Raw genomic sequence first — 27,590 nt, 5'->3', positions numbered from 1 at the left:
ATTGAGCAACAAAATGTCAGATAAAATTCAATCTTGATTAATGCAAAGTAACCGACATTGGAAAACAATCCCAATTATACATAGCAAATGATGGAGGTCTAAATTAGCTGTTGCCACTCCAGAAAAATCTTGGAGTCCTCATGGATAGTTCTCTGAAAACACCTGCTCCATGTGTAGCAGCAGTCAAAAAGAAGCTAAAAATGTTAGGAACCATTAGCAAAGGGATAGATAAGGGGGAGGGATAGCTCAGTGGTTTGAGCATTGGCCTGCTAAACCCAGGGTTGTGAGTTCAATCCTTGAAGAGGCCACTTAGAGATCTGGGGCAAAAATTGGTCCTGCTAGTGAAGGCAGGGGGCTGGACTTGATGACCTTTTGAGGTCCTTTCCAGCTCTAGGAGATTGGTATATATTTAAAATAAATGACAAAATATCATAACACTGTATAAATCCACAGTATGCCCACACCTTGAATACTGTGCAGTCCTTGTTATCCCATCTCAAAAAAGATGTATTAGAATTGGAAAAGGTGCAGAAAAGGGCAACAAAAATTATTAGGGGTATGGAACAGCTTCCATATGAGGAGGGATTAAAAAGATTGGGACTGTTCAACTTGGAAAAGAGATGATTTAAGAGAAGATAGTCTATAAAATCATCAATGGTGTGGAGAAAGTGAATAAGGACTTATTTACCCCTTCATGTAATACAAGAACTGGATGGTGGTGGTAGTGGTGGGTCACCTAATGAAATTACTAGGCAGAAGGTTTAAAACAAACATATAGAAGTACTTCTTTACTCAACACACAATCAACCCCTGGAACTGATTGCAAGGGGATGTTGTGAAGGCCAAAAGTATAACTGGGTTAAAAAAAGAATTAGATAAAGTTCATGGAGGATAGGTCCATCAATGGCTATTAGCCAAGATGTCAGGGATGCAACCCCATGCTTTGGGTGTCCTTAACCCTCTGACTGCTAGAAGCTGGGACTGGATCAATAAGTTGCCCTGTTCTGTTCACTCCTACTGAAGCATCTGGCACCAGCCACTGCCAAAATTTAGGATACTGGACTAGATGGACCATTGATCTGACCCAATCTGTTCATTCTTATGTTCACTTAAAGACATGCGCATTGAAAAAACCCAAAGTGGAGACATACTCTCTGATAGGAAGAGAATTAAAAGCTACTAGCCAAATCCAGTCCTGCTGGTATAAGTGGGTATTACTCCATTAAAGTCAATGCAACTAAAGCCAGGTGTTGGAAGGAAGACGACAAGCCATACGGTCACCTACATTATCTATGTTGCTTCCTCCTATGTGGGATCCTGCTCTGCAGAGACAGTAGGTTTCACCAGTTGCTGCTCCACCAGCTCATATTGGCTTGTTGAAATGGCAGCTTCAAGTGATCTTTTATTGACAGCCCTTTGGAATGTAAGGATTGTCAAAATTGCTCACATAGACAAGGCCTGAATGTTATAAATTGAGAGCAATTAGGGGATCTAAGTATGAATTTAGAAGCTTTTTATTTGTATTAAAATCTCCCCCAGCAAATTCTCTTCAGCCCCACTAGGAACTTGTTTTTCCAGAACTGGCAGAGAGTAGTCTTGTCTTTGGAACTTGCTTCCTCTGTTGCTGTGGCAGAGCCTCACTCCATCAGTCTTTAGGGCACTGTGGCCCTCATTCTGCAGACAGTCAATCTCTAGTCAGCAAAGAACTCAAGCATGTGCTTAACTTTCAGCATGTGTTCAAGTCTCATGGGCTTCAGTAGGACTTAAGCATGTGCTTTGATGCTTTGCTGAACTGGGGCCTAAGACAGACCTTAAAAAGTTTAAGGATATTCGGTAAGTCTGAATAACAATCAGTTCACTGGAGGAGTTCTTTAATTTCAGGACATGGATTCACTTAATGAGTTGTCCAAATTATTTTTGTAGTAAATATATGATACCTAGATGGTGTGATACAGAGGCTTTATAAAGGGACTGATTATACAAATCATTACTCATGTGAGTAAGTCCATCCAAGTCAATTGTAAATACAATGCAAACAAATACAGTGACACAATTAAGAAATTTAAAGATATAACAAATATTGCAACTCAGGTTTTGGGAAACATTTTATAATTTATATATAAAATCTCAGTAAGAAATCAAGTAGAATATCTGACAGAAATATGCGCCTTACAATAATGAGTAAAAAAACAAAAAAACCAGAATACTAATTTTAATTATAAAACAAGAATATGAACAAAACATGTTAAAATAATCCTGGATTATTTGGCAACTCATCATATCATTGCAAGAGACAAATTTGATCTTAAGAAAAGCTTAACTATGTAAAACTTAACTTGAACATTTGCTCTTACGGGAGTTAAAATATATTAAAAAAGATTCTGGTAATAATACCAAGTTCTACTTTTTTAATACCTGTGTATAAAATGTAACACAAAATGCTGAAGCTCCATAGTTATTTGAAGTTAAATATCACTTCTATGGGTCCCTCTTCATTGAAAGACAAACACTGAAAGAACAGTTAAGTTGTGAAATAAAACGTTGTACTTCAGAGTAGTTTTGGCTGAAATGGTCTGAGTAAAGCTAAACTAGTACTATTTACTACTCTGAGGTTGGTACAAAATTCAGAGATGAAAAGTTAATCTGGAAAGATGACACTGCCTATTTTATACATAGTTATGAATGTAAACAGAAAAGGAAGAGAGTCCTCTTTACTATGCTAATCTACTTTAATACATGCAAGAGAATATTTTACCAGCTGTCTGAGCATATTTCAGAGAACTTCGGGTTTTAGACAGCTCTAAAAAAAAAAAAGATTCCTACTGATGGCTGCATAGAATTTAAAATATCATTAATAAAACCTAAGGTATATACTAAAGTTTACAGACCAGTCCTCTCCATACAATAAATAAAGCGTTCATCATTGATTAGATTCATACACAGTAAAATACAACCTATTTTTACAAGTTTATATACATAGAATATTAGTAGGCCCTTGGTGCCTGGTGGAGTGGAAGCATCTGTATTAGCATGTTACATTGGGAAATTCCAGCTTTCTGAGTCAGTGTTAAAATCTGTAATTGTTTTTCTTTCAGATACAAAGTAAACTTATTTTTTAATCTGTATAATATTCTGTATAAACAATAGTTTATAAAACTGTTTAAAATGTAACTTAAGTTCTGCATCTATTAACTTAGAGCTCAGAAACAAGCACATGCAAATCCCTTTGCTTTAACACAACAAAACAGAAGCAGAGACCACTCTCTTCTCTTTCAACTTTTCCATGAATATTATCAGATGGTAACAATTATCGCTTTGTTTTCTTTAATGGCGTTTCGTCCACTTTCAGCTGGCCTTTTCTGCGTACCGCTGGTGGGCTGGCTTCCCTTTTACGCTTGCTAGTCTGCATCTTTAACCTAGAAGTTAGAACAATTATTAATAATGCTTAGAATTTTTATAATAGTTTATATTTTCAAAGGGGTTTTAGGTACACTTGCTTAGAGGCACACTCCTCCATCCCAGGGGGAGATGCCAGAAGATACTGTCTCAACTCCCCCGTGCACACCACCTCCCTCAGTTGCACAGCATGTAGGGGGACTATACCCACTCCACCACGCCTTAGAACAGGGGTAGGCAATCTATGGCATGGGTGCCGAAGGTGGCACGCAAGCTGATTTTCAGTGGCACTCACAGTGCCTGGGTCCTGGCCACCGGTCCAGGGGGCTCTGCATTTTATTTAATTTTAAATGAAGCTTCTTAAACATTTTAAAAACCTTATTTACTTTACATACAACAATAGTTCAGTTATATATTATAGACTTATAGAAAGAGACCTTCTAAGAACGTTAAAATATATTACCAGCATGCAAAACCTTAAATCAGAGTACACGAATGAAGACTCGGCACAGCACTTCTGAAAGGTTGCCGACCCCTGCCTTAGAAGGATGCTACATATACTCACCCTCAATAGCCAGACAGTTCTACTGGCTGGTGCAGAGAAGACAGGTGGGGGGACCATGTCCCTTTCTCTTCCCCCTTGTTTGGGGGTGGCTTGTGCCCCAGAAAGACATAAGCAGGGTTCAAGTTCCTTCACTCAAGACAGTAAAAAAACAGCAATTGACTCGTGTCTCTTGTGCAGGAAAGGCATCTTACCCACTCCCCTTTGTGCATGCACGTGTAGGCCAATCATGCCTTAGCCTAACCACACATGACCACGGCCCGAACTACTGGCCATCACAAAGTACTTAATGTAAACTGAAATGCAGCCTCTAACTGTCAATATACAATATGTGCTTGTCACTATTGCTGCAAGTTACTTAAGCAGTGTGCGTGCTCCCAATGCCACACGCTGGCTGGAGGAATACTGTAGAAGTAAACAATACTGTAGAGGGTTTCTGTAGAGGTAAACAATTATTTGTGCCCTTTATTGCTCCCGTATCATACATAGAAAGAGCCTCAAACTTAAAAATGGAAAAAAATGCTTTCCTCCCAGTGCCAGTACTAAGACTCTCAAAGGCTCCCTTCCCAAGTTCATCTGACAGAAAGAGGGAATCTCTTTGGAGAATCTGAGTATGTCACATGCTGCTGAAACCTGAATTGCAGTTCTCCTGGCCCCAGCATCTTCTCTATTACACAAAGAATTGCAGCTCAGATTGTGACATTGTTAATCAGGCTCTCCCAAGTACTTTCCAGGATCCTCCAGCACGGAATGGGAAGTAAAGACCTGATATTTCAAATGTAAAAGAATACACAGGAAAAAAAAATGAGGAAAAAAGTCCTTTGAAACAGTTTTGGGATATCAGAGAAAGGCAAAACCCACCTTTTTGCTTTGCAGTTCAGCGTTGTAGTAAATTAGATACAGAAAAAAGGATCAATTTAATGACGTCCAAAAAAAACAGTAAAAGATGCTTCCATTTTCATACTTACTGTGCCAATGGAGGAGACTTGCTAACTTTTGCCTCACTAGGCGACCTCTTTTTTACTGCTGAATTTTGCTGTTTTTTAGGAGAAACTGGACTTGGGCTGTTGCCTTTAGAAGCAGCACGGGTGGTTGGTTTGCTTGGCTGCTTTCTGAAATGTTAACAGACAACGATGAATGAATACAGCAAAATAATCAAATCATATTCAGCATGCATCTGTAATAAGTACAGGAAATTAAAAAACGATATGGCATTTACCACAAGTGGATCAATACTGTCAATGCAAAATGACATCTGCAAATTTGGGAGTAAAGAAGAATACATTTTAAGAAATCCAGAATTGAGGTTTGTCCTTTATTCTTGTTGTGCTTATCTTTAATTTTAAATTATGCCCAGGGTATGGGAGGTGACTCTTCGTCTGACTCAGAAGGGGAACCCTACTTCCAGCCTAAAAGTCCTCCTTTGGTGACCACGGCGTGGGTCGCACTGTGCTGCCCTTCCCATGGTTGTCCTTTTTTTTTGCACTGGTGAGCACCCGCTGTCAGTGCGCTGCTTTTTGTGCTTCTTCCTTTGCACTGGGAGATGGTGAACGGTGCAGGGAAGAGCGTGGTGCCAGAGGAGCGCTTTGCACCGACACCGAAGTATTCTGTGCAGAATCGGAGCAGCTTTGCTCGGAGGTTGGTCTGAGAGTAGCTTCCATTAGGATAACCTTGAGTCTTATTTCTCTGTCCTTTTTAGTGAGGGGTCTAAAGTCCTGACAAATCTGGCACTTGTCCCTCATGTGAGTTTCTCATAAGCATGTCAAAGAACTTGAGTGTGGGTCACGCATGGGCATACGTTTGCTGCAGGAGGCAAAAGGTTTGAAGCCCAGGGACTCCACATATCGAGGGACTCTGTTCGTCCCAGGGGCCAGGTGATAATTAGTCCCTAGCTACACTATTTACACTACCTCTAAACTACAATCTCTATATACACTAAAGCTATGCTTAAAACAAGAGCTAAGAATCAGAGTCCAAAATCCACTGGGAAGAAGCCTTGCTGAAGCAAGAGGGATCGTTCCAGCAACATCACGGGCGGCAAGAAGGAAAATTGAGAGGATGAGTGGCATGCGGTGCCCCTTATACCAGTGCATAAGCATGCGGCTCCAGAGGGCACAACGGATAACACTGAGGGAAAATCTCTGGCAATGGTGGACACAGTGTACACACATCTAATGTGGAAGCACTTGAAGAACCACCTTAGTTATGAGCAAGTATCTGGTCTTGGGTGTGCTGATGTTAGCAGTGTAGATAACTCCTCCTGGGGGATTCACAGACAAACAACAATTGTATGACTGTTCTTCTGTTCTGCGTATAAGATCTTGAGGGCCAGAGAGTATTGCTGTTAAAGGTGTGGTCTGAACACCAGTTGAGTCCCATAAAGGTAAAAATGAGGTCCTCAGAAATGAAGCCAAGATAGTGATTACTAGAATCCCAATGAAGATGGTGGTGTCAAAGTACGTTGCCACTGAAAATGGAACCAAGATAGGATCTTCTGAGTTAGTCAAGCCCTGACATCTGATTCTGTGGTTCCATGGGAATCCTATGCTCAACATAAACATCAGGAAGACTAGAAATGAACTTTTGTTTTGCTGCACTGAGAATGCACCAGATCATCCATCAGCACTGACAGAGATTGAGGTTGGTCTCTTGGGCAGTACTTTTGGCACCATTTAACTTTTGGCATCAGGAAATAAGATTTCTCTCTAATCTCAAGGGGTCACTAGAATGAAAACTTCTTGCTTTAGCACTGCAGATTGGTGCTGTGTCCTCATTTTTCCTATAATTCTTAGAAGAGAAATGGCAGACGACAATTGTGGTGCTGTCTCCTTTTCTTCTCATGGTCTCGAGGTACAAAAGAAAAACGGCATGGAACTGAGTCAGAGGCCTCTTGCTTGCCTAGATCACCCAGATTCTCTTGGCCTCAAACTTGGGAGAAATCCCTACCCGGAGGGCTATGAAGAAGGGCCCGGAATTAGTTCTTACATGCCTGATACAAAGAAGTGTCTTTGGGAATCTTCAGGTCTTCTTGATTCTTGAGAAGAGAGACTGTCCATCCAAGTTTGCTGATGTAATAATAGACGGTAGCCTAAATGTCTGCTTGAATCAGAAATACCTTTTGGAATACTCCAGTTTTGTACATGACCTCATCTGCAGGAGTTTTATATAAAAGTTGGACTTCTGGAGAGACCAAGTACCCTTCCCTTTATTTGGGCTCCTCATCCCAAGAACAGGGTTACTACAATTTGGATTGGAGTAGTTTGGCAGGCCTTTCCATACTGAAAATTTTATTTGCACTGCCACAACACAGAGTATCTTGAAAGCAGCTAGTTTCCTCAATACAGCAAGAATACCAGTATGGCCTGTGGAACGTTGGGGGTGTGTGTGTGGTATTATGACCACTACAGTAGCCATCAAGTTCAACATCTAGAGCATTGGCCTTGCAGAAACTTGCTGACTCAGGTGAATTCTTCTTGTCACCTCCGTGATGTCCTGGACTTTTTTCAGGGTGAATTAAAGCTTTTAGATGAGCCATGTTTATCAGTATTCCTATATACTACATTATTACACAAGAATAAAAGGGGATTTTAGATCTATGAACTTATTAACTGCAGCAGCCTAATGTTGGCAAGAACAGATCCTTCTATGACCACTAAACATCTTAGGGACACATACTGCATGGGTGCCAGTCCAAAAGGCAACAACTCACTCATTACTAGAATCAATTCCTTATCAGGAATCCAAGATGTAACAAGCAGATGGGATGCAGCCATTATGCATGTGAAGCGTTTGTCAGCACATATCTAGCTGCCCTCCTCTAGAAGGGGTAGGGCTTTACATCTTATGGTGGTTGAACATGTAATTTCTAGATAGTTTCTATCAGATACCACAACTAACATTCTCTCCCCGATTGCATTTTCTTAACTTGACTATCATTGAGTAATATGACAGCACATGATAGAAAAAAGCCTGGCACTGTGATTCAGAGTCTCCAACTTCATTAAGCAAAAAGTCACTAGATACCATGACAATCTGAGAGAGGACTAAACTAATGCCAAATTCAGTACATCTACAACTGCTATAGATGATACCAGAGCTCACTTTACGATGACATGAGGTACAATATTTATAAGGGACAAGATCGCACACACGACTTTAAGTGTTGTAGCTAAAAAGATAAACTTTAAAGTATTAAAATCTCAGCTCTTTATACATGCAACCCACCAACATATGTGTTCCAGTTACTGGTAAACATGCTTTACCATTCCCACCATTCTCTCTGCCAGTTTCAGTTCTGTGAGAACTGAAAAGCATGTCAGTTTCCAGGATGAGTGGAGGATGGCACAAAATATTAGCTTTCAATTGCAAAGACATTGCTTTGTGTTTGGTCTACACATAAAAGTTGTATTGGCATAGCTACATTGGTCAGGGTGTGAATTGCCAGTGTAGATGCAACTATGCAGATGGAAGAGTGCTTCTGTTAACATAACTAATGGTGTTCGGGGAGGTGAAGTTACTACACCAACAGAAAAAAACCTGTCAGCGTAGGCTGTGTCTATACTGGGGGCGATGCTGGCATAGCAGTGGTGACATAGATTGTGTAGAATAGAGACAACCTTAGAGTTGCAATTTGTAGGTCAACATGTTGGGGAGCTGGGATTTTTAACAGTAGTGTTACTGTCCTGTTTTGTAGGGCTGACAGATTTTTCAATATCAGACTTTTTTTTTTTAAAAAAAGAGGTTAGTTAACTGTACGTCTCTCATAGAAAATTGGTGGCAATGTCTTTTAAAAATACCAGCTAGCCGAATATTACTTTTGAGCCTCTAATCTCGTGGCTGATCTAGTTGTGGCTCCAGAGTGTGTTTCATCATCTTCTTCTTCATCATCATCATCTTCATCATCATCTTCCTCCTGTTCTTTCGTTTCCTCTTCAGCAGCAGATGCCAACCTCCGACGTTTTCTTTCCGGCTCCAGTATTTCTGTCCATGACAAATTTTACATATGTTATAATTTCATGAAAGGCCCTTCAAAAGGATATAGACACTTAGTTTAGAAAAGGCATTTAAAATGGGACTTGTAGTAAAATAAGTAATTTTCCGTTTCCTTCATCCTTCAACACTTTTAATTCACACTTGTTTGACTTAATCTCTCAAACACATTGTCAATAGTTTACTTTGGCAGTTCACAGCCAGAATTCATACAGAATTCATGGGGGTTTATATAGAAGCATCTGGGATGTACCAATTCTGACATGAGATTACAGCAATTTACATAATATTTACACTAGCTGTAACCCAATGATTTTTTTCCCAATGAAAGGAAAACACAATAAAGCTGATCTTGTTACAATTTAATGTATACCTAGGCACAGTAAACTCTTCAGTCTGTTAAGAGCAGCACAATTTCATGTCTTACCAGTTTCCTCTGATGGAATCACAGAACATCTGGGCTTTCTTCCTCTTCGACGCACAATCATCTCTGCTTTTCCCGCCTCACCCTCCTGAGATAATGAAAGGAAAGCAAACAAGAGTAATGAAATGTGAGAAAGCGGGCCATTTTTCAGTATACTGCTTAGAGGCTTTCTGTAAAAATGCTTGCACTTACATTTGCTGTTTCTTTCTGATTAGATGTGTCTTTAGCTAAAAAGAAGAAACACTGTAAGAACTCTACCCAAAGGTAAAACTGAACTTCAAATCCCTTTACTAATCAATCTTTTTAAAAAAAAGTTTCCAAACTCAGTTTATTGGCTTTTTATAAACATCACCAAAGTAGTCGGAAACACATTTAAAGGCTCTCTTTCCAGCAGGGATGGCAACCAACTGCAACCAAAAGACAGGCTTTTTTTGTTTTTGAAAAGAGAGATGGTCTAATTCATTAAAAATATTCAGGTCTTTAAAATTAAGATTTTTAGGTCACATGACACTGTTTACTGCATTTATTGATTTAAAATCAGTAGTGAATGCCATTCCACTTTAATGAAAAAGCAAAGTTATTTAACTATTTCAATTGCTATCTAACAGATGAGGATGGCAGCACCAGAAAAGGACAGAGTTTTAGGGTCTGACTGCAACTCTTGCATGACTCAAAAGGGTCTATTCATGTAAAGGTAGACTGGGTCCTTCATTTAATACTCCTGAAGGACTGTGGTGCATGTTTAAAAAATGCATATACAATCTCCATCATGCAAACTATCTTAAGAAGCAGCTCCCAGGCCTGAAAGGGAAACTATACATGCGCTGTCACTGTAGTGGGTGCTTACAACCTCTAACTTTGGCCTGCCCAACTCTGTGCTGGAACAAAGTCTACTCCATCCCTGGCAGAGAATTTTGCCAACTGGCACCATCTGCATAATGGTGCAGATAGAAATCCCTCATAACAGAAAGGAGGCTCATGACAAAAGCAAATTATTGTCTTTTCCGCCCCCTCTACAGAACTACTAGCTCTTTTTGCTATCTGCAAGGCATGAGAAAAGCCCACTTCCAAGCCTCAGCTTTGCCAATTTGGTTCGACAAAGCTTGATCATCCTATTAGTCCATCTGCTTATCTGTCATAGCATATATAGAAAGGACATCTATCTATCCAAATTATTAGATTGTATGAGCAGAAACATGTACTAAAACTATAAACATGCATTTAAGTGTGTTGGAGTTAAGTCAATAGATTTAATGAAAAACTTGAATTGTGAATTAAATTTATTATTAACATTCAAAGACCTGCATAATTATATTTAATATAGATATATAACAAAAACCTATGAGATTAGTCCTTAAGAACATAAGAATGGCCATACTGGGTCAGACCAAAGGTCTATTGAGCCCAGTATCCTGTCAGCCAACAGTGACCAATGCCAGCTGTTCCAGAGGGAGTGAACCTAACAGGTAATGATCAAGTGATCTCTCTCTTGCCATCCATCTCCACCCTCTGACAAACAGAGGCTAGGGACACCATTCCTTACCCATACTGGCTAATAGCCATAACCTCCATGAATTTATCTAGTTCTCTTTTAAACTCTGTTATAGTCCTAGCCTTCACAACTTCCTCAGGCATGGAGTTCCATAGGTTGACTGTGCACTGTGTGAATAACTTCCTTTTAAATCTGCTGCCTATTAATTTCATTTGGTGGCCCCTAGTTCTTATATTGTGGGAACAAGTAAATAACTTTTCCTTATTCACTTTCTCCACACCACTAATGATTGTATATACCTCTATCATATCCCCTCCTTAGTCTCCTCTTTTCCAAGCTGAGAAGTCCTAGCCTCTTTAATCTCTCCTCATATGGGACCCAGTCCAAGCCCCTAATCATTTTAGTTGGCGTTCTATGAACCTTTTCTAATGCCAGTATATCTTTTTTGAGATGCAGATCACATCTGTATGCAGTATTCAAGATGTGGGCATAACTATAGATTTATATAAGGGCAATAAGATATTCTCCATCTTATTCTCTCTCTCTTTTTTAATGATTCCTAACATCCTGTTTGCTTTTTTGACTGCTGTTGCACACTGCGTGGACGTCTTCAGAGAACTATCCACGATGACTCCAAGATCTCTTTCCTGATTAGTTGTAGCTAAATTACCCCCGATCATATTGTATGTATACAATATACCTTGCAAAATAAACCTTCTAATGAATAATAAAATGTGAACAGAGTTCATTCATTTTGCTGTGTTAAACTATGAATACATTAACATTTCAGTACATTTTGTAAAATCTTACTAAACATAGATGTGTGTTAAAAAGTACCCCACAAGATAGTACTTTTTCTTTAAAATACAGAGTGGTAGAATCATAGGACTGGAAGGGACCTCGAGAGGTCATCTAGTCCATATAGTATGGATACTCCAGCTTTGCTATAAAGCTTCAATAAAAGTATATAAACAAATTCTGCCCTGAACCTGTATAATAATCCAAAAAAAAATCTTGATCCAATAACAACCACGATAGTAATTGGTGCAAAATAGTTTCAGTTATAAATCCAGTATCATGTGCTCATAACTTGCTGAAAAATTCTTGTGACATTTTCCATGCTTAAAGTTTTGCCCAAAGAAGATTATTTTTGGGAGGGTTGTGAGAAATTTGAATCAACTGTGTTTCTCTCTCTCTCGTTATACAGAAAAGCCCCCAAACCCTATTTCCTATTCTGAACACTAAATCTCTCCCCACAATGAACCCCCATGCACATAGCCATTTTTAAACCAGACTTTGAGGTTTCAAACATAGCATGGAACTAGCCTCACTGAAGTGTAATGCCGTGGTCAGGTTTGAAAAAAACCTGTTTTCATTTAATAGTTATATACATTTGAAAATACTACTTGGGCCATGGGAAGTCGTAAAAACAAAAATCACTTCATAAAAATTCTCCTTGGCTGTGAAGCCTACAAAAAACTAGATAGTCGTCAGGCTCCTGGTTTGCTGAGACAAGAGCCTATCATGCTGACCAATACCGTCCCATTGTTGCTTTTTATACCTCCCTTGGTCTATCTGTACCCATCTTTTGATCCCATTTCCATAGAAAAAGTGAAGTTAGCTGAGAAAAGATAGGGTGAGGACTTATTTTTCTATTTGTATTTTAACCTCCCCTTACCTTAATATTTGCAATTTTGGTATCTGATTCATGGAAAGAGATGGAAGCAAAAGAGGGAAACTGATCACTAGCAGTTGAGAGTCGGTTTTACTATAGCAGCCACTACTTCTGTGTTCTGCCCTGTGCTCCCCAACACAGCGTATGTGCATATAGCATAACAACATTTTCTGTCGTGTATTATTCCTTACTTAACACCAGGAGCAGCACTGTTGAAATAAGTCCTACTAGGATCAAAAGAGAATAACCTAATTGCTATCTTTCTATTCTATATAAAACTCATAAAAGGGATGGACATCATGTTTCTACCAATTCATTTACTTAGTTTCTATAGAGAGGAGAGACTCTTGAATGCAGAGGCAAAGCTCAGGAAGGACACTTTAGAACTGTTTGGAAGGTAAGCTTTTATAGGTCTCCCCCGTCTCTTTCCTGTTCATCTGTTAAGGTATATGGATAATTTACTTGCTTACCTGTTTGAGAAAACTTTCCTCTAGTAGCAAGAGTTGGAGACTGTTGAACCTAAAATTAAAAAATCCCCAAACATTTCTTAAAATAGAACTAGATAAACCTAGTATCAGAGAGGTAGCCGTGTTAGTCTGGTTCTGTAAAAGCAGCAAAGAATCCTGTGGCACCTTATAGACTAACAGACGTTTTGCAGCATGAGCTTTCGTGGGTGAATACCCACTAGCAATGGATTAGCAAGCACTGAGATTTACTTCTGTAGATATAAAAACGTGTTTCCAAAACCCAAAACAATAGAGAAGTTTGATTGACATGCTGAACATTTTATATCTAATTTCTTGTAGTGACACTGGTCTGTATTTATTCCATGCATGACTGGACAACAGAGTTTAGAACAATTTATTTGTCAGGTTAGTCCATGGCCAAATCAAATTACGAAATTATTGAAACATGCATTTTACACATTGGAATGCTACTGCTTACTGAACACTTACTGAAAACAACTGAGATCACACAAGTTTCTGAAAACTAACTTTGCACAGTCAAGGCAATTTAACAATATGTCATGATATGTAGGAAAGGAAGGTGTAGTGCAGCAATTTTATGTAAATTTACACTACTACAGAAGCTCACAAAATCACTACAGCCACAAGTCAGTGTTCACTCTGGATAGAGGAAAAACTGCATAACTACAATCTGCTATGACAACAAAAACAGTTGCTTTCACCACTGGATTTAAGAGAGTCTGCAATAAGGAGTCTAAAGTTCCCTTTGAAGTGTGCATTTATCCCCAGTAGCATTAATGGATCAGAAGCAATCTCCAACCACTAAGGCTTCACATTATAGGGACACTATTTCTGGTGGAGGGTAGATCCAGCTCCTTCTGGACCCAATCTATGTTGATTGATAAATCTGCCAATGTGAGTCACCACACAAAGACACAGGACATTCCCTTATAAGGGACTGTTAGAAATTGTCAGCTAACAACAAAAAAATTGAGTGGGATTAGAGCTAGATGAAGAACAGTAATTCTGTTTCACAGAAGATTTCAAAATTTGTTTTCATTCTGATTCAGAACGAAAACAAAAACGATGAAAGATGCTCAGCAAAACAAATCCAAAAAGGGCTTTATTGAAAAACTGCTTTGAAACAATTCCGCCAGGCAGGTTGAAGGGGATTTGGGAGCCTAGAAACCTCAGCTGAGCAGGGAGCCTCAAAGCTCAGGAGCTGGGGTTCTCAGGTTCTTCAGCAGCCTGCTTGTCGGGTTGCTAAGAAGCCAGGAAGATTGGGATTTTGGTTTCACATGGATCCTGGGCCAACTGGCTCCTCAGGCTGCCTGACTCCTGTGGACCATTTTGAATTTCATGACTTGGCCTTTGGAAAAATGCCGAGCCAGAAAATTTCCAAATCAGTTACACTTGAGGTAAAAGTTCTGATTCAACATCACACCACACTATAATTTGACTGGACTGTGCAAAAATGCTTTCAACAGAAAAGGTTTCTTCTTTAGCAGCTGTTGCATGTGTTAGAATATTAATAAAATAGACAGCAAAGACTCTTAGAAGTTAGAGGGATACCTAGAGAGCTCTTAATTTACTATTCACATATATCTGTCTTCTGACTAGGCCTATTAGCTTAAATACAAACTGAAATCCCCCATATTGAAACTCCTGACAATATATAGGGATCACACAACCAGCTTTTTTACTAGATCATCTCTTCTATATATTAGGCGAGTGATACTTAGATGCACTGAGCTCATTGATGGAACTAATAGGGTGGGAAAGGAGGCAAAACTGTCTAAGTCTTTTCCTCCTTTCCCAATACTTAGGCCAAAATGACCCCACCACAGGTGATAGCAGCATACAAATGTCTGCAATCAGTATTCGAGTTGGTGTGTAAACTTCTGTAAAAAGTTTGATATTTTCCTTGCTGCTACAATTTTTGAAAGAGAATTTACAGAGAGTATCAGGATCGGAAGGGATCTCAGGAGGTCATATAGTCCAATGCCCTGTTCAAAGCAGGACCAATCCCCAACTAAATCATCCCATAAACATCTACAATGCTGGATTAAAAAAAAGTACTGCAAGACTGCTGGACACTACTACTGAGTTCCAATTGGTTAGAATATCTTTTTGCTCACAGAAATCAATATTGGATTATATTTTCACAACCATACACTCAACCATAAATTTCTAGTTTATATATTTATTGATTTGTTTTTTACATCATAAATTACATAAAAAATAGTTTTAAATGACCAAAATGTGTGTACAGTGGAGTCGCATCATAGGCGCATTTAACTTATGCGATTTTAACTATATGCGCTCGGCAAAACAACAGAAAAAGAGAAAAATAACAATTTAAATACTGTACCTGTAGTGCGGGCGATTCCACCCGCCATTCCACTCAATGAGCGTTTGACTATACGTGATTTTCGCCTTATGCGCTGACTTCAGAACCTAACCCCCGCGTAAGATGCGACTCCCCTGTATCCAAATAAAATATTCAGACACTTACATTCCCATTGTTTATGTCAGCTTCTGAATCCACCCCTGAAGAAAAAAAAAAGTAGATTCAGAAAAAATCATTGTTAACATTTTCATATTTTCCATGAAGGTATCACATAGTACTTACTACTCTGTACTGCTTCAAGAGGGTATTTACGAGGCCTTCCTCTTTTCCGCTTAACTATTACAGGTTGATTTTCCTAAAAAAAGGGGAGAAACAGGCTTTAGTTACTGTAACATCAGGTTTTAAATTAGTGCAGGTATTCATTCAAACAGTGGGAATAATAAGAATGACCATGCTATCCTGGCTTTAAGGGAAATCTGAGACCTTTTCTAGTACAAAGTATCTTTCCAATGACATACAGAACAGCCTTCAAATCATAATAGCCAAAAAAGTCGGCAGTCAAACAGCTGAGCCATTCAGATGATCAAAATAAGATTTTTATTTCTATTATTTAAAGACATATGTCCTGAGTAAGAATCGCTGCAGATGTAACTTACACTATACCACTAGTTGGGGTCTACATATTTCAAGGCTTTGGTAAAGAATGCAATCTTTTATCTCTACGTCATTGCCTTGAATCTAGCCCAGGTTGTAAATAACAAAAATCATCATCTGATTGCTGTATTGTAGCCTCTGTGAAATAAGTTAGTAGGTTTCAGTCTAATTTTTACTGGACAGATGGCCAGATCCCAAAAACCACCACCACAACTGGCACCTCATTGGCAGTTCCACGAGAGAGACCAAAGACTGAGGACCTGATCCAAAGCTCACTGAAGCCAAAGACAGTCTTTCCTCTGATTTCAGTGGACTCTGGATCATGCTGTGAATGAGGAAGGAAACCTACTTCTCTCTCAGCTCTAGGGTATGTCTACATTGCAGCTGAGAGTGCGAATGGAGCTTGTGTAGATGTACCCGTGCTAGCTATAGTCTAACTACCTCGCTAAAAGGAAAAGAGGATGCTGAAGTGCAAGTTTTATAAGCCCACTTGACATTTCTGGGTACGTACTTGCTAATGCAGCCCACACAAGCCCATGCTGCAGTTTCCTCACTTTTCCTTTTAGCAAGTTAGTTAAAGTACAGACAGCACAGATATGTCTACACACGCTGCAATTCACATCTCCAGCTGCAGTGTACATGTACTCTGAGGCTACATCTATACCACAAGCTAGAGGTGTGATACCCAGCTTGTGCATGCATACTTGCACTAGTCTGATGAGAGCTAGTGCAAATATAAATAGCCGTCTTGCTGCTACTGCGGCTACACTACTGTTTATACTCACGCTAGCTCTTCTCAGGCTAGCACAAATGTATGCACACGAGTTTGGAATCACACCTTTAACTCATAGTGTAGACATAGCTTTAGAGATGCTTCTTCCAATTTTCGGTTTTGATACAATAGGAGTATTCTAAGTAAATTTGCACTGTCACTACCTGTGCTGTGTCTAGGTAGTGACTGCAGTCTCCAGGACAGTCAATCAATGCACCTTTCACATTTCTAAGCCACATACCTTGCAGACAGAAAACTATTTTAAATTTTTTTGTGGTACTATTTTTCATACCCCTCTGTTTGTAAAGCCAGGCTGCTGCCTTAATTAACATAAATTCAGCTATATCTCTCTCTGAAGAGGAAAAATATAAATATATTTAAACTTCTGAAAATTGCCTACAATAGCTTTTCCACATATCAATATGTCAAGATTTTGTGCCCTGATACCAGGGCCAGAAATTGATTTCTTATACCATTGGAAAGGGACAGTTCTTGGCTTTTAACAGTAAATAGCAACAATTACTGTGATTTATAGTTTTGAAGAGTCATGAGATGTCAGATCTCAAACCTGTCACTGGTTCAGAATTTACTTTTGTATGTATTTCAGGCCACTGTAGTTTTGAGGGAGAAATTCAACCTTTGTGAGGCTGAGATATGGGAAGTAAAGAAAAATGTTGTGCCAGGTTATGTTTTAAAAAAAATCACCTGTGGCTGTTTTGCCTTTTGGGAGTAATCTTGATAGAGATGGATTAATTGGGAGGAATGCAAATGAAGTGGTCAAAGTTGCAAGTTAAATGCAATTTGTTACACATACAGCACTAGCACATACCATGTCTCTCTTTAGATTACTCTCTCATAAAAATAAGACACCATACAAGTCATATGACTTCTTTCCTGCATTTTTTTTTTTTTTTTAACTCTGGCTGATGACAGAACTACTTATGGCTTATATTCTGGACTGGACATTATGGCCTGGCTATTTAATTAGTCACTCTACAATGCTCCAGGTGATCAAATCATTGTTTTCTTTTATGGCTGAGGTGAAGTCAATATTTTATTTTTATTGCTGCAGTCAGAAAGTAAAAGACAAAATGTAATTTTGTCTTAATGCTAAACTTTCAAATGGCAATGAATTAAGATGGATAAGACTACTTGCCTCTACAGAACTTAAATTACACTCCAGACTCTGCTTTGCTTTTTCACAAGTATCCTGCTTGCTGGTTAACTCATCTGCACAAAATACAAAGTCAAAGACACAACTTCACTGCATAGCTTCACTTTAGAAACAAAAAATAATTGGCCACAGTCTCTGTACTGCTCAAAACTACTTTATGTGCCTGGGGGTACTATAAATTAAATGTCAGTACAAATACTATTAATAAATCAGATAATATTTGTCTTACAATTTTTGCTGTATTATGTTGTTTAGGCTGCTTCATTAGACAAGTGGGAGTTACTGTACTGGACTTTGGATTTTAAAGTAATGGAATTTTAAAGTTTGAGAGGGTGACCCATATTATTATAACAAGAACCCCAAAGTCAAGTCATTTATTGATACTACTATTAATTTTTTTCCCCCGACACCCACCAACCAGAAAGCTAGGGAGGTGAGCCAAATAGGTGGTTAATTGCAAAACAAACTCAGATTTGTCAGCAGGTTTGTTGGTATTGAGAATTGAAGCCATTAAACAGATCAATCCCGTGTTGGTGTATTGACACTATGCAAAGGAAGGTAGATGAGGAAGTCAAAGCCAACATTAATTCATAGGATACTATATAATTCTGTTTATAGTACAATGTATAAAATTAATTAATAGGGCTAAGTCACCCACAGTCAATGCAATTTATACAGTCTGCTCCTACAGGTAGCTGACTGGAAGGGGGAGTTCCTCTCTGGGAGAGCAGGTTGTGGTTCTGTCAAGGAAAGGCAGCTCTAATTTATGGCCAGAGCTACACAGAGCCTCACTGGTGAAGTGTCCTGACCCTCCCACCTCTCTGGCAAACTGCCCATTTTCTGACTCCAGGTCATGCAATGGAGCAGAAGCAGTGGCTGGCTTACATTCCTGTGCGCCTTCTCTGGACAGGCCTTCCAGGGGCCCCGAATCAACTCTTTGGGAATTTCAGAAGCCAACCAAGTGTTTTTCAATGGCTACTACACTTAACATATTTATAGACATAACACTATTAATGGAGAAGATAAGCAAATATTTAATTATGAAATAAAGATTCTCATTTTATCTCAAATATATATTCTAATTAAAGAAATTAACTGTGTACAATTTCAGTAAATTGCCCTGAATTTATATTTACATTACCTTTTTCTTCCACAGCACTTAAAAGAGGTGCATGTTTCCTAATGATTTCTTTGGATACCTCAGCTACATCTCCAGAGGTCACATCCTTAATTATTTTGAAAAAATAATAAAGAGTATTTTATTACAACTATAATGTCACTCCCAGCTACTCTTAAAAAATATGAATGTAAATGCAGGGCCCCCATAGCCCAGGGCCCTGCAGCCCCTGCATTCCGGAGGCGGAGAAGAGGAACTTGTGCAATGCTCCCTTGTAAAGTCAGCCAAACGACATTATAAGGGAGCATTGCACAACTTTAAACGAGTATGTTCCTTAATGGAGCAGCGATGTAAATTCGAAACAACGTTAAGCGAGAAGACGGTAAGTGAGGAGTTACTGTACCAAGCAGCGGGATAATCTGGTCACACAGAATATACTCAGACACACTCAGATGATGGCTATTTTTCCATCAAATGCAGGGGGAAGAAAAAATAACCGGATATATTCCCTACTGGATTATACAAATTTCACAGTAACCAGGTGTTGTTCAGCTCTGAGACATTTCTTGATTATGAAAAATAGCTACTGGTTTCCCCTTCCGGGTCCTCCACAGCCATACATGCAAGGGAGACAGGAGCCTATTCCCATTAAACCTCAAAAGCAGGGGACTGGGGCAACCAATGGAGAATGGGGTGTTGGAAGGAGAGTTTAGAAGGGATGTTTTCTTCAGGGGGAGAAGTTGAGATAGCCTGGACTATGGATGGGGCTGTAGAACAGGCTGGCACAGCCTAGGAGAGTTGTTGCGTAGGAGGAAGATTTTAGGGGGCAGTGAGCCTGGAACACGCTTCACCAAGCCGTCCCTCTCCAGTCACCCCACAATTGTGCCCCAATCCTCTTTCAGCCTTTGTGTCCTGCTCATTTTCAGCTCCTGCCCAATCTCTGTCCCTGCTCCCCATTCTAACCCACCTTTTTGTTGCTCCCTTTCAGTATTCCCCCATTCTGCTCCTTCCCCCTCATTTCTTCACATCTCTGCCTGCAATATATAGCACTAGCCTCCTTCTCTTCCCCCAATTCCAGAGACCCAAGCTGTCAGGGCACCTACAGTGGGAGCAGAGAGAGGAGAAGCAGAATCTTTGGTAGCAGCAGCCTGCAATGGTTGAGAGGGAACTGGTGTTGTATACCTGCTGTCCAGCCAAATGTACAAGATTCTGCTGCAGGCAGATTATACTGAAATGAAGGAAGGTGCGAAGAGCTGCCAAACGTGTGAATGTCACATCTGATGTGTGACACTTAGCAGCCTCATAATTTTGGAAGAGTTCAAAATTGAGGCTTGAACAGTTTGAATCTTTTCATGGTAACATTTAACAGTTAAAATATTATTGTAAGAATTTACAATTACTGTAATTATGAAAATCACCCCCCAAATCAAAACATATATATCTACAGCATCAGACACCAAAATTCTCTCAATATCTTTTTGACTACAACAGTGAAAATGGACAAAAATACCTTGATATCTTTTATTTTGGAGCACTGACTCTGTTTGTTTCCTTTTCCCAAATCCTGAGTAATCGGATAATCATCTGTAAAACAGTTTAAATGTTTAACTGAAATGCTCCTGTCTATGCTTATGAGAGCCTGATCCTCTTCTCATTTACACCTGTTTTGCATCAGCCAAGTTGTCCCACAAAAATGTAAATCAGGGGGAAAAAAAAATCAAGTCCTTTCTCTTTGAAGGAGCAAATACATGAAACAATGAAAAGAGACTTTCAGTTCTATATTACTCATCATAGTTTAGTTTTTTTTTAAAAAGCATGACAAACAACCTCAGTTTCATAGCTGTGGAACACTAAATTAAACACGGACCTCAACTGCACTCCAACCAGATTAAACAGCAAAACTACATTACATGCTATATGTTTGCATTCAATATATTTATAAATTAATCATTTTGAAAAATTCATTTGTTCTCTGGGGCAACAGAAGAAAAGCAGTCATCAAGAGAGGAAGTAAAAATTTCCATTAGTCCAATATCATTCACATATTTTTACTCTTCTATCATTAATATGTAGTGTGTATAAAATAATTATGGTTAAGAGGTGCAATATTATCTTCTTTTTGTAAAACTCTTCAGTGGTAATTGAGGCAGTGCTTAATCAATATTACCGAGGGCAGATCACAGTGCTTGGATAGATATTCCCATATAGATTCTGACAGTAGATGCTAGAACTGAACAGGTGAAACATTTGGGGGGATATTATTAGAGTGGAACTCCTTTTCCCTCTTTGTCCTGTCCCGCCCCCACTTCACCTCCCAGATCAAGCTCCACTGCCCTGTCCATCAGGGCTTGAACTGGAAAAAAAAAAATAGTGATATTCTCCCAAGCTTTACCAACAAGCTAAGCTCCACCTACTTCAGATGCCAAAATGAGACACCATTCGCAGTAGATTTTGTGATGTTCAAAATATGATCGTGTGTGTTCTGCTGGGATCTTCAGGCTTCCAGGAGTTGGTTCCCTCTCAATACGATTCACCTACATTTATGGGTACTGCTGGACTCGTCTCTCTCTTGAAGGAAATGGGGATTTCTTGCTGGACTCTATGAGTGGCAGCCCTTTGATGAGGATGCGATACCTCCCTTGGCTCTGTTCCTCCCCTCTGGCCTTTCAGCTCCACTGGTCAGATTGGGGAGAAAAAGGCAGTGGTACTCTCCTATGCGCCATCCACTCATAACACCAAAATGAAATGCCACTCAACAGATTATGTAGGTCTTCCTAATACATCCCTCTGCTTTCTTAACTGCTTTTAACAACAGTGAAATAGGTAACAATGTTGACATTTAACATCTGAGTTAACAGTCCATGGAGATGAATAGGAGCGATGCCCACTTGTCAGAGTAATTGTTTTTGACTCTCTGCAAACTCAGACAGTACTGCATGGGTCACGTGCACGTTTTCAAGGTTATCTTCTCAACCATAAGGGCTATTGACTTTATTTAAATTAAAAACAGATATTGGAGAACAAGAAGGCAGTCTCCAAATAGAAAAAAAAAATACAGTATACTCCTGTTTATCTGAAACCCTATTATCCAAACGTCTGCATTGAGGAAGATGAGCCCCCAGTTCCAGGGGATGCTACATGCTGATGAATGGCTTCTGCAGCAGCACAGGGAGCTCCCTGTATCCCTGCTGTCATGGGAGTGAGTGGGACCATGATAACGGAGCTGAAGAGGGTTCCCTGCGCTGCCTCAGGGCCAGTGACACCCAATTCCCGCAGATGCAATGTGCAGGGAAGTCTGCGGTTCTGGCTGGACAAAACAAAGTCCTGGCTGGGTGTCTCTCCTCCTGCAGGGATCGGATGTCTCTAACCTGCCTGTGCTACTCCCTAATGAGACAGTTCATCAATGATCAGTGCCAAGTACGCCCACAAATTTCTTGGAACCAAATCAACCTTTGAAGGTAGAGACTAGGACTGGAAATCAAACCTGAGCCTAATGCATGGCTGTGCAGAGCACTAGCATCAAGTTACCCGACTGGCCCATGAGCCATGATTACATACACAAATTTGAACATAAAAGTATAAAAACCCCTTAAGATTTATGAAGATAAATGTGTGTGTCTGCAGTTGTTTCAGCTACCTGATTCACCTTCTCGAGTAGGCAATTGGTTTTTTTCCATTCCTGGCATGCTGCTCACTTTTTCCTGATCAGGTATTTCTATCTGTAATTAAAAAGTGGGAGTATGTCAGATTGACCACATGAGAGAACAGAAGAGGCAATCCTGTTCCCAGGCACTGGTAGTTCAAAAATATCTGTATATGTGCCAACTTCATGTTCCATTTAGAATGTTGGTCAGAAAACCCAAGGTACACTGGTTATGTATGTTTTGCTTCCATCTGCACAAGCTGAATATAATAAGCATGCTTACCTCTTGATCTTTTACTTCAATCTGGATATTTGCTGCTTCTGTCATGTCTATGGTATTTGAAGTTTCCTGTGCTGAAACACACAAGTATAAATATATAAATGATCAAGTCCTTAGTATACACTGCACATATTGGATATAAAATGCTCAGAGAAAAGTGAGTAGTAAGTGTAGTTCTGAAGAGTGTTTATGCACTGTCTGTTGCATCTTGCCTGAAGCTGGACTGTGTAGAGCAGAATTCAATATTTAAATCTCCATTCTGAAGTTACACTGTGATTGATTTCCCTCAGTCCAATTCCCAGTGGACACAGTACATCTGTTGACAGTCCCAGGGGACAGGTCTAGTGATTGGGCATGGAGACTGAACTATCCTGCTAATGATAATCCCTCCAAATCAGTGTTCTAAGGCACTGTGAATAAGCTTGCACTGCAGCTGCATTTACTATACCCGTTCTGTGAATATACAGAGGACTTCACTCTGCAGAGATATCAGAGAGGTGCCTTTTATGATCACTAACATTCACATACAAGAAGGAAAATAAAGGGTACATTCAGACTTTTTTGTCTCTATTCTAGCAGTAAGGAAAATCTAGAGGAAAGGCAAGGCTTTTTTTTCTGGTGTTCAGGTCTTTCACCTATATGTTCTTCCCCTGTATTTAAAAAAGCAAGAGTATGTAAAGATTAATTCTTCTGACCAAAAAAAGAGTATGTTTGACCTTAATTTGACCATAAATTAAACAGTTGTACAATATGCTTGTGCGTGAGATTCTTCATTAGAGGCTGCCATTGTACTGTAGAAGTTACAGTGGATAACCCAATAGAAGCTTTGCCTTCAAGTGAAGCCGAGTTTGATTTCTCTGACCAAAGGTTAATGGTCACTAGTACCATTGATGCACCGTGGGAGGAAGCTAAACAAAAAACAGGGGACAGGGAGGTGATTAAGATATCTGGGTGTGCAAGGAATTCTTATCACTTGTGGGCCAATGCAATACATGGGAATGAAAATAGGTTTGTAAAATCTTCTTAGCTTTATTAAGTACACTGCAGTTGCACTGTTCCTGCTTTATTTTGGGGGATTTGCATGCATAAAAGTTTTGTGAATGTAAAGAATTACCCAACTATGATAACTGCATGATGAAACTTCCTGAAAATTCAGGCCTAACTTTTTTGGATTCAAAATGTCCAATAGTAAAAACAACTGAAATAGCTATCTGACCAGATAATTCAGTAATATCTCTGAAGAGAAAAATGAGGGTAGGACAGTGATTGTTGAGCCACTCTGATGCATCTGAGTGCTGAAAGTTATAAAGAAATAAACAGTGTATATTAGTCTGAACTGCGGTCCCAAACAGCATCATACAGTCACCCTTTGCTGGTATATCCCAAAGCCAAAAATTAAAAATAAAGTCATGCTTTATTCCATGGTGAAACAATCAGTAAGAGAAATATATTTCACAAACACATTTAGCATGGAACTCCACTTTTTGTTTAGCTATGTGTGTATACAGTAGAGCTGCGTGGAAAATGGCAATTCCATTTTGAGGAGGATTTCAAGATTTTGAAAATTTGTTTTTGTTCTAACTCAGAACAAACCCCTAAAATATTGAAATTCTCCATGAAAGAAAATTCCACAAAAAAATTGGTTTTGGTCAATTGAAACTTTTATTTCAACTCTGACTTAAATTATAATATACAATACAAAATAAAAAAAGAAAAAGTGAAGCAAAAAGTTGTTTCAAAAGGAAATTTTTTTGTCCCAGAAAGGCTGAAACGCCCCCTCCCACCCATTTTTTCTTTGAAAGGAAATTTTGGCAAAATTGATGCTTTTCAATTTTCACAGAACTGCACTTTCCAACTGAAAATGGTTCTGTGTTTTTCTAACCAGCTCTGTTGTACAGTATACAAGAATGTACTTACTTACCTGTTTCTTTATCTGTAGTTACTGGAGATTTAGATTTCCTTTCTTTGCTGCTACACTCCTCAACTCTTTGTGTGTCAGAGTTTTCCATCTAGGCATAAATTACAATTGCAAAGTTAATATACTTAATTTTATTCACTGAAGATATGAAGGCTGAAAGAGGAGAAAGTTTTCCCCAATTGCTACTCTCAAAGGAGAATACGCAGTAGAAGGAAAGAACTGAATGAACACAAACAAGTTTGTTCTTAGAGCTTCAATACCTATAATACCACAGAACAGCAACATGATGGAAGAGCAGTCTAGCTCTGTTATAATTATTAGTATTTCCAGAATTTCTACTTACCATATTTTTAATGAGGGCTTTCCTTCAAGCTTCAATTAAAACATATTTTTATATGTTTTGAAAAGGATGTAATAGGATGGACTACATACTAATCTGCATTAATGGGACAGCACACAGCTACGTGCAGATGCTAAATTTATAAATAGCAGTTTTAGGATGACCAGAAATGCAGTAAATCATCATCATAATACAGGACTGGGAAATAATTCTTACAGAAAGAATCATTCTCTAGCAATAGCTCAGACAGGTAAATGCTTAGTGATTCTAAAATTTTTAAGTACATTATAGATTATTAATTTTTATACTTTAATAAATTATTTTGTCATCTGGGTTAGCAGCTTTGGGTTATAAAGTATGTGCCTTTAATACCCTATGACATTTTACATCCGCAATCTTTTCAGCTACACCCTATTATATTTATCAACCTACAAATCCTTGTATGATCACAATGGATAGTATGTAACAGAAAGCCTGGCCTTCTTAAAGTTTCAATCATCATCCCCATTTTTCCTCTCAGGAGATTTAATGAAATTTCTCATTTCAATCTGTCAATACTGGTCCTGAAATGGCCACAGACTGTTGCAGAGTAACGTAACAAAACCTCTTTCCTAAAAAGTTCAATGTGCTTGCATCCGCAATGCTCTCAACACCTATCAGGTTGAGAGCACAGTTCAGAGATAAGAACCAAGCTCTGGATGGTGAAGTCAAGAAAGGAAGAGCTGAGGTACTCTATGCACACTTATGTGGCAAATTGATAAGTAGCAATTTTGCATCAATTTGCATAGCTGCATTACCTGATACATAGACCTTCTATATACTAGAAATAACATTTCCCTTTAGATTTTGGCATGCAATTTTGTCATAGCCATGTTGGTCCCAGGATATTAGAGAGACAAGATGGATGAGGCTGAACTTCTGTTGAAGCTGGTCCAATAAAAGGTATTTTCTCACCCACCCTGTCTCTCTTACTTCCCTTCAGAGACTGCTCAGTGTAAATCCAAAACGTAAAATAAAGTAAATGTAACAAGAGCTTACATCTATAGGGTCTTTCTTCAAAGAAGCATTCTTCAGTGGCAAATCTGTTAAAATAAAACAGAATACTGATTTTATGGAAATCAAAAAGCCCAGCAGAAGCTTTTTGTTGCCTCATGATGTACCCAAAAAGGTTCCAGAATATGTGAAGTTCATGTACTATGTAATGCAATGGGTTTAAAAAAAATAAACTACCTTACCTAAAGGGTAAGGTAGTATAAAATCACTAGTGTTTTATGGCTGAAGATAATTTAGATATTCATGGGTGAAATTCTGGCCCTTTTGAAATCAATGGTGCACTGCTATTTACTTCAATGGGATTAGGATCTCACGCTATATATTTAAAATCACAGAGCTGGATCATGGGATAGTACATAACAAATGCTGGAGCATCAGGCTCAGTAGGGGAACCTAAGCTCACATGATTCCAGTAGCAAGAGCCAAGTATGTCACTTCTGTAATCCACTAAAAAGAGAGAAAAGCATAATTTAGCAGTCAGAGCACAAGGCTTGTGTGCTAATTCTGGATCAGATAAAGCTCTCTCTGTGCTCTTGTACAAGTCACTGACCCTCTTTGCTTCCTGACAGGGAACTACTGGAGCTGCTGGGGTCTAGAGTATTTTTGAAAATCTGGCCATTTTGTTCAGATGTGTCAATGAGAGCTGAAATCTTTTTGAAAGCGGTTACCATCTGTAGGTGTTAAGCACTTTTGAAAATCTGGTCCCTGAAGCACCAACTTCATATTTTCTTATTAAAGGTTTAAAGCAACTAAAAACATTCCATGCAATTTAAGTTTCCTATCCTACATTTAAGATACAAGAGCCAGTATCCAGCATAATTTAAATCATCCATGGTGGCAATATTGTTAATCTACTTAAAAGTATTCAACATAGTCAAACTTTGTACTGGTTCACCCTTAGATTGCAAAATGGTATCTTTCAATTTTTAAAAGCACTGTAAATTGAAGAGTTAGATCCTAGCCACTCAAACAGCAATGATATGTTTACATTCCTTGGAATCTTGGACTACTAAACTACTGTGCCTGCTGTTCATACTCAACAGTGACAGAATACACATTTGTCTTTTAAACAACTTCCTTTTACGTATGTTGAACTATACCAAACACAGCAAAGAGATTATTTTAAAAAAATCTCTACCCAGCACAACACAGCATTAAAATCTTGAATATGTGTCATATCTAACATGATTTACACAACAAAGGGATTCTTTTGTGAAACATTTTACATTATGAAAGATTACTTTAGCCAGTTCAGTCCACACATTTTAAACTAAGTACTGCGCG

At 38.9% G+C, this 27,590-nt stretch overlaps 1 protein-coding gene across 2 annotated transcripts in view; it reads right to left on the bottom strand.

The window, feature by feature from the left end:
* Positions 1–2,198: 2,198 nt before the first annotated feature.
* The window catches only part of BOD1L1 (biorientation of chromosomes in cell division 1 like 1), a 51,112-nt gene continuing 25,720 nt past the window's right edge, over positions 2,199–27,590 (bottom strand). The window contains exons 13-27 of one of the 2 annotated variants that reach the window (XM_045019021.1): positions 26,292–26,335; positions 24,917–25,004; positions 22,999–23,069; positions 22,710–22,791; positions 20,583–20,656; positions 19,097–19,181; positions 17,938–18,011; positions 15,638–15,710; positions 15,521–15,555; positions 13,009–13,057; positions 9,564–9,598; positions 9,375–9,459; positions 8,773–8,938; positions 4,927–5,070; positions 2,199–3,416 (exon numbers count right to left, since the gene is read on the bottom strand). In XM_045019021.1, the coding sequence (XP_044874956.1) occupies positions 3,308–3,416; positions 4,927–5,070; positions 8,773–8,938; positions 9,375–9,459; positions 9,564–9,598; positions 13,009–13,057; positions 15,521–15,555; positions 15,638–15,710; positions 17,938–18,011; positions 19,097–19,181; positions 20,583–20,656; positions 22,710–22,791; positions 22,999–23,069; positions 24,917–25,004; positions 26,292–26,335 (1,214 nt within the window). In that variant the 3' untranslated portion in view covers positions 2,199–3,307. The remainder of the gene's footprint in view (positions 3,417–4,926; positions 5,071–8,772; positions 8,939–9,374; positions 9,460–9,563; positions 9,599–13,008; positions 13,058–15,520; positions 15,556–15,637; positions 15,711–17,937; positions 18,012–19,096; positions 19,182–20,582; positions 20,657–22,709; positions 22,792–22,998; positions 23,070–24,916; positions 25,005–26,291; positions 26,336–27,590) is intronic. The other variant, XM_045019022.1, reaches the window with a different exon arrangement.

Source organism: Mauremys mutica, chromosome 5, assembly GCF_020497125.1.
Source record: "Mauremys mutica isolate MM-2020 ecotype Southern chromosome 5, ASM2049712v1, whole genome shotgun sequence".
NCBI lineage: Eukaryota > Metazoa > Chordata > Testudines > Geoemydidae > Mauremys > Mauremys mutica.
This window is presented reverse-complemented; position numbering and strand designations above follow the sequence as displayed.